The 7,500-nt window shown below is 49.8% G+C and overlaps 1 protein-coding gene across 1 annotated transcript in view; it reads right to left on the bottom strand.

Annotated features, from left to right (window-relative positions):
- Window positions 1-7,500, bottom strand: part of runx1 (RUNX family transcription factor 1) — a 21,077-nt gene that overhangs the window by 11,370 nt on the left and 2,207 nt on the right. Inside the window, exons 2-3 of the mRNA XM_028441828.1 lie at window positions 1,677-1,822; window positions 1,490-1,600 (exon numbers count right to left, since the gene is read on the bottom strand). Of these exons, the coding sequence (XP_028297629.1) occupies window positions 1,490-1,600; window positions 1,677-1,822 (257 nt within the window). The remainder of the gene's footprint in view (window positions 1-1,489; window positions 1,601-1,676; window positions 1,823-7,500) is intronic.

Raw genomic sequence — 7,500 nt, 5'->3', positions numbered from 1 at the left:
CCGGCCACTTCCTCCAGCTCTGCCGGGGGGACCCCGAGACGTTCCCAGGCCAGCCGAGAGACATAGTCTCTCCAGCGTGTCCTGGGTCTTCCCCGGGGCCTCCTTCCGGAGGGACGTGCCCTGAACGCCTCACTAGGGAGGCGTTCAGGGGGCATCCTAATTAGGTGCCCGAGCCACCTCATCTGGCTCTTCTCGATGCGGAGGAGCAGCGACTCTACTTTGAGCTCCTCCCGAATGACTGAGCTTCTCACCCTATCTCTAAGGGAGAGCCCAGACACCCTACGGAGGAAACTCATTTCGGCCGCTTGTACCCGTGATCTTGTTCTTTCGGTCATGACCCAAAGTTCATGACCATAGGTGAGGGTTGGAACGTAGACCGACCTGTAAATAGAGAGCTTTGCTTTTTGGCTCAGCTCCCTTTTTACAATGACTGGTGCAGACTCTGCATCACTGCAGACGCCGCACCAATCCGCCTGTCGATCTCTCGCTCCATCCTTCCCTCACTCGTGAACAAGACCCCGAGGTACTTGAACTCCTCCACCTGGGGAAGAACCTCATCTCCAACCCGGAGAAGGCACTCCACCTTTTTCTGGTCGAGAACCATGGACTCGGATTTGGAGGTGCTGATTCTCATTCCGGCCACTTCACACTCGGCTGTGAACCGATCCAGTGAGAGTTGAAGGTCACGGTATGTTGGAGCCAACAGGACCACATCATCTGCAAAAAGCAGTGATACAATACTGAGGCCCCCGAACCGGACCCCCTCAACGCCCTGACTGCGCCTAGAAATTCTGTCCATAAAAGTTATGGATTTATTATTGTATTTATTAGTGTTATTAGTGTATTGATTAGTGTATTTATTAGTGTATTTATTGTGATGAATGTATTTATTAGTGTTATTAGTGTATCTATTAGTGTTATTAATGTATCTATTAGTGTTATTAGTGTATCTATTAGTGTTATTAGTGTATATATTAGTGTTATTAATGTATCTATTAGTGCATTTAATGTATTTATTAGTGTTATTAGTGTATTTATTAGTATTATTGTATTTATTAGTGTTATTGGTGTATTTATTAGTGTATTTATTAGTATTATTGTATTTATTAGTGTTATTATTGTGATGAATGTATTTATTAGTGTTATTAGTGTATCTATTAGTGCATTTAATGTATTTATTAGTGTTATTAGTGTATTTATTATTGTATTTATTAGTGTTATTAGTGTATTTATTAGTATTATTGTATTTATTAATGTTATTATTGTGATGAATGTATTTATTAGTGTTATTAGTGTATCTATTACTGTTATTAGTGTATCTATTAGTGCATTTAATGTATTTATTAGTGTATTTATTATTGTATTTATTAGTGTTATTAATGTATTTGTTAGTGTTATTAGTGTATTTATTAGTGTATTTATTAGTGTTATTAATGTATTTGTTAGTGTTATTAGTGTATTTATTAGTGTATTTATTAGTGGCGTGTACCTTGAAGGCGATGGGAAGGGTTTTGTTACACCTCCAGTGTGAGGGAAGAACTGAACACAGGAAGTTAGGACTGTCTGTCTTCACCAGCTCTCCAGGATGATCAGAGATGACCTGAGGACACAAGATAACCTTCATCATCACCATCATATCACCACCATGGGATGGGAGCCTCTCAGTGTGATGGTACCTCCACCATGCCTCGCTCAGCCAGGTGTAGTTTCCCAAGCAGACCAGGCCTCCCAGCGGTCCCCTGGGCTCCCAGAGCCTCAGCCATCTTCCCTCCTGAGGCCAGGCTGGTGGAGGGAGGGGTGTAACGCCTGCCTGACGCAGGCTCTAAAGGACAAACGGAGATCAGGTTTGGAAGAGTTCCACTCTCTAAACCAGGGCCATCCAGTTTGTGGAGCTTCAGTCTGATTCAGACCTTCAGAACTCCCCTTAGAGGACTTCTACAGATGTGTTCCTGTCAACATCTGCACACATTCACAGTGATGCTGTCCCTCGTTGTCAGTACTCTACATACTGTATGTCTATGAGCAGATAAATGATGTGAGAAATTTACTCTCTGACATTGTTTTATTTACTTTTTCTACTTGTCTGCACATGCTGTCAAAGGTCAACACCACAAGAAATGCAATCATTATGAGAGAACAATGCATGTTTTGTTATTGCATAAAATAAATTGATTTATTTTATTGCTTAATTGTGACCATCACCAGCCCTCCCTAAGGAAGGGTAAGAAATATTTTATTATAGGGAGGATATAAAAAGGGAGAGCAGTGTTACACCTAAGTGGAGAGGGAGGGGGAGGGGAAAGGGAGCAGGGAGGAGAGACTCAAGATAGGAAATAGAAAAGGTGGGAAGAATAGATTGTTTTACAGTGAGGGTGAGATGTGAAGTTGTAGAATAAATTGTGCTTATTATGTTGTGTAATCCAGCCAGTATAGTGACCAGTGTGAAGCTTAGCTATAATGGTGGTGGCTGTGAACAGGGGGAATGAGTGAGTGGTAGTACCTAAAGCAGGTATTTGGGATTAACGTGTCTAAGGTTAAGCCCAGTATGAGTTTTATCCCACATCCCAAGGCGTGCCAGTGCATCGTACACCAGTATATGTGCAAAAAACCGCTACCCCAAACCCAAGAACTGCCCCGGGCCCGCATATGCAGCCAGGGAGCCCCATGCCACCCCCCCACGGCCGAGCAACCCCCCAGACGCTGACAGGCAGCCACCTCCCCCCACACACACCTCCGAGGAAGCCCCAAGCAGCCGAGCACCCAGCGCATCCTGCCACTGACCCCAACCCCAAGGCCCCCCGCCAGCATCCCGCCCCCCCCACCCACCCACACCCAAGCACCCAACCCATGGGGGAAGGGCCCAGAGAGCCCCCCGCCCAAGACCCCAGCAGTGGAGCCAAGGCCCACGCCCAGCAGACGGCCAGAGCCGCGCCGAATCGGCAGCCAGCGGGACCTCGCCGGCGGGCCCAGAGCCAGCAGGGACCAGAACCCAGGCCAGAAGGACCCGGAACGGAAGCAGCACCAAGAGCAGCGCCCCCAGGGACAGCGACCACATCCATAGCCACCAAGGGCACCAAGGGGATGCTGCAAGTTGCCCTGCCGGCCCCTAGGCACACCGACCAGGCACCCCAAAGCGTGCCAGATCGCCTTTCCTTGATGCCGCCCGTGCGATGAGCCCTAAAAAACCCCCCCACCTCCCCACCAAAGGGGGAGCCAGGCCCGCCGGACCCCAAGGGCACCACTGCAGGGAACCCCCCGTGGGGGGCGCCCCCCCCACCCCAACCCACAAACAGCACCCCCCACACCGGCGCGGCAGGCCACCCCAGACCCACATGCTGCGAGGCGCGCCCCCAAGGCAACCAGGAGACGAGACAAGCACCAAGCCCCACCCGTAGGGAAGGGGCACCCCCACACCCCATCAGGCCGGCGCCGCCCGGAGAGACCCCGCAGTGCTCCCCATCCAGCCTATGTGTATAGATGTGTATGTGGTGCAATAGCTCCGGAGGGTGGAAGTGGTTGTCCCACCCTCCGGGGGGTGGTGTGTTGAGATGTAGTTAAAATTGGAGGGATTAGTAGGGCAGCCAGAGGTGGGAGTGCCACCCCGTGCCACTACTTAGTAGCACAGGTGGCGGCCCCCACCACCCCCAGCCCCACCATCTAGCCCCCCAAGGGTTGGGTATGTAAGTGTGGTGCAACAAGTGGGTGAGCCAGACCAGCTGGGAGTGAGTGATGTGAAGTGCCCCTGTAGTAGGCCTGTCTGGTAGGAGCCCAGCCCATCGGCATGGCAGGCCACCGGAGAGGGTAGATGGCGCAGACGGGCACGCGGCACTGCGGGCCCCAGGGACGAGCCGAGCAGCACAACCAGAGACTCCCGGCGGCACCCCCTCGAACCATTCCGGCCGTACGGAGCACGGCGGGACCACCCCCCAGGCGGAACCAGGCACCAGCCACATCCCCCAGCAGCCCAGGAGGCGACCCCCGCCGCCAGCCGGCCCAGAGCGGCCCGCCCCGCCAAAGCAGGCGGCGGCCGAGCAGGAGAGAGGCCAGCTCCCACACCAGGGCCAGTGCAGGCCCGCACGACACCACGACATAGCACCCTCCACAGGTGGGTGGCCCTGCCCAGCCCCCCCCCCGACGAGAGAGGACGCCACCAACCACTCAGGCAGGGCCTCCCCGCCAGCCACGGACCGACAGGCAGACGAACCCATGCACCCCCAGCCAGGCACCGCAACCCCACACCAACGTCGCCAGCAGAGCACCCCCCTCCCATGGAGGCCACCCCCAATCACCCACACGCCGACACGAGACACCCCCGATGCCAGCACAACCCGGAGGACAGCGGGCCCCAGCCACCAGCCCCACCCCGCCCAAGGCGGCGCGGCACCCCGCTGAACCGTGGCCAGTCCCCGGGCAGATGGTGGGGGGGCGCGCCCCGAGACGCCGAACCCAAAGACACACCCCCGCCCAGACACGGCACCCACGGGGCCCGGCGCCCCCAGCCAGCAGACCAACCACTTCCGACGCGGATCCGCTAGGACAGGAGCCACCGGCCGCACCCCACACACACCCACCCAGCACGACCCAGGGGAGGCCCCAGCGCGGGCGAGGCCCTACAACTCACCCTTCCCTCCCCCGAAGCTACACAAGCCGGCCCCTGTGGTCCCCCAAGTGAGCCCCCGGGGAGGGGGGGGAGGGGGCGGCCCGGCCCACTGCGCCAGCGACACCCTCAGTGAAGGCGCGCCCCAGGGAACCAGGCAAAGGTGCCCAGACCGGCCGGCGGAGCAACCCACCGCAACACCGCGCCACCCAACAACCCAGGACGCAATCGCTGCCCCCAAGAGTAGCCAACCCCAGCGCCGGACCTCCCCGTCCCGAAGCCATGAACCCCACCACCCCAGGCCCCCAGACGAGCCAACCCCCAAGCTACCCACCCGGCGCAGCCACACCCGCCCCCCAAGCGAAGGCCACAGCCCCCCCACCAGCATCCCGGGCCGACAGGAGCCCCCCACGCCAAACTCAACGGGGGAGCAGGTGCAGAGTGAAGGCGGAGGAGGGGGGGAGGACGAGACAGGGGGACAGAGAGCAAGAGGAAAGAGTGGCAGAGAAACACGCAGGCCCCCAGCCCCAAGGGCCACCCAGACGTGCACAAAGGGGGCAGGAGAGCAACACCAAACCGCACAGGGACCACGAGAGCACCCAAAAGGGACGCACGCCCCCACAGAGGCACCCAAAACACCCCAGCAACCCACTCAAGCCACCCAGGTCAAGGCCACCCCACAAGCCCATGGAGGTCCAGGACTACAGTTAGATCAGTGTTAGTAAAGAGTGGTGCTAGCAGTTGCTTGCAGGCTAGATCATCAGGCTAAAAATGAAAAATCAAGATTCAATGCAATTAGAAAAGCAGTCCAACGCTCCTCAAAGCAGGTTATTTTATTTTTTCTGAGAGCAGACATCTTTTCCATGGAAATCAATTCTATGAGGAGATTTCACCATTGGTTTATGTTTAAGGATTTTTTTATCTTTCCAATTCACTAATATTGTTTTTTTTTTGCTATGGCGAGTGCCGCAAGGATGGATTGTGATTGGTTTACTGGAATATCAAGCATAGTCAGGTCTCCTAACAGACATAGATCTGGAGATAGAGGAATCCTGTAGTCCAAAATGGAGGACAGTCTATATAGTTAGATTACTTTAGTATTAACACAACATAGAGTTAGATAGTTAGTTCATCTCTACATACTGTATTTGTTCTTGTTTAGTCGATAACTCATTTTAATTTAAATAAAGTTAGGATTATTATTAAAACTAGTGCAGTGCCCGTAGGAACTATGTCTTCCTATAGAAAGGTGGGAGGTTAAGTATGGATGGTTTACATGGGAACTTTATTTCTTCTTTAATTCAGAATAAAAGTTCAATCCTCTTTAAACTGACCTCATAAACACTTAATTCCTAATGCACATTTACTTCTAAATAAAACACACGCACACACACATACGGATGGCACCCCACAGAGTGATTGGCTCCGGTGCGCCCACAGGCTGCCTCTAACCCAGCCAACTGAGCCGCGTGACAAAGGCTCAACCCACAGTGATGATGTCATCAGTTCTAAAATGTCATAAAATTGTCGGCTCACGGTGGACAACTTTATGAAATAATTTATAACGGTATCATTGCAGTCCAAACAAATCCAACGATGTACACCTTTGAACCAAGAGCAGCCATGTTGAAAGTCTCAGCTTTGTCTGAGCCTGATTCACAGAGATATTTGAGAAACACACACACACACACACACACACACACACACACACACACACACACACACACACACACACACACACACACACACACACACACACACACACACACACACACCCCTTGCTTCATAGATAGATAGTACAGTGCCCGTTGGAAGTATGCATTCATGTGGGAGCATAAGTACAGTTGTCAATCATGTCCAGATGTGTTTGAAGGTTCATGTACATAGAGGTGTACATACTCTGTATTCTCTAGTGTTATAAATGTGGGTGTAAAATAAAACAGCGTGTGTGATTTCCCTGGTTTAATTTTATGGGACATGAACATGATAAATGTGTTTGTTGTTTTTTACACTCATTTTTATGTTTTTTTTGTTTGATGTATTTTTCTGTAATGTATGTTTTTCGAGTCATTTTGTGTATTTTTGTATCTTTCTGTTGTTTTTTTTGTGCATTTTTTGTATAAATATTGTTTTTTGTTGCCATTTCAGTGATTCTGGAATCGTTTTGTGTATATTTTTTTGGTGTATTTTGAGTCATTTTCATGTTTTTTTTGTCGTTTGGTGTATTTTTCTGTAATATATGTTTTTTTAAATCATTTTGTGTGTTTTTGGAGCCTTTTTGTATATTTTTGTGCATTTCTGTTGTCGATTTGTGTACTTTTTGTATAAATATTGTTTAGTTTTTTCTTTTACGTCATTTGTGCACTTTTTGTATAATTACTGTTTTTTGTTGCCTTACGTAGTGTGATTCTGGAATCATTTTGTATCTTTTTTAGTGTTGTTTTTAGCATTTCTGTTGTCTTTTGTGTAATTTTTTTTATAAATATTTAGTTTTGTGTATTTGAGTCATTTTCATATTTTTGTTGTATTTTTCTGTAATGTATGTTTTTTGGAGTCATGTATTTTTTTAATCTTTCAGTTGTCTTTTTGTGTTTTATTTATAAATACCGTGTGTGTGTGTGTGTGTGTGTGTGTGTGTGTGTGTGTGTTCCTGTGAAATGTTTGAGACACTGATAACCAAACTCCATAGACATTGTAGCGCCAATCAGAAAGTAACAAAACAAAACGTAAAGCTCCAAACTACATGAGTGAGTAAGTAAATTAAAGTAATATCTACAATTTGGCTGTCTTTTTAAAAAAAACAAAAATAATTTTGTACCTTTGAACCGAGTGGTCAGAGCTTAGCTTCACTGTACGGCACCACAGAGAATCTGTAGTTTATCAGATGGAGAATTGAACGGGTT

The sequence above is a fragment of the Gouania willdenowi genome, unplaced genomic scaffold (genome assembly GCF_900634775.1).
Source record: "Gouania willdenowi unplaced genomic scaffold, fGouWil2.1 scaffold_332_arrow_ctg1, whole genome shotgun sequence".
In the NCBI taxonomy this organism is placed as follows: Eukaryota; Metazoa; Chordata; class Actinopteri; order Blenniiformes; family Gobiesocidae; genus Gouania; species Gouania willdenowi.
Note: the sequence above shows the minus strand (reverse complement) of the source record. Positions and strands in the feature narration are given on the sequence as shown.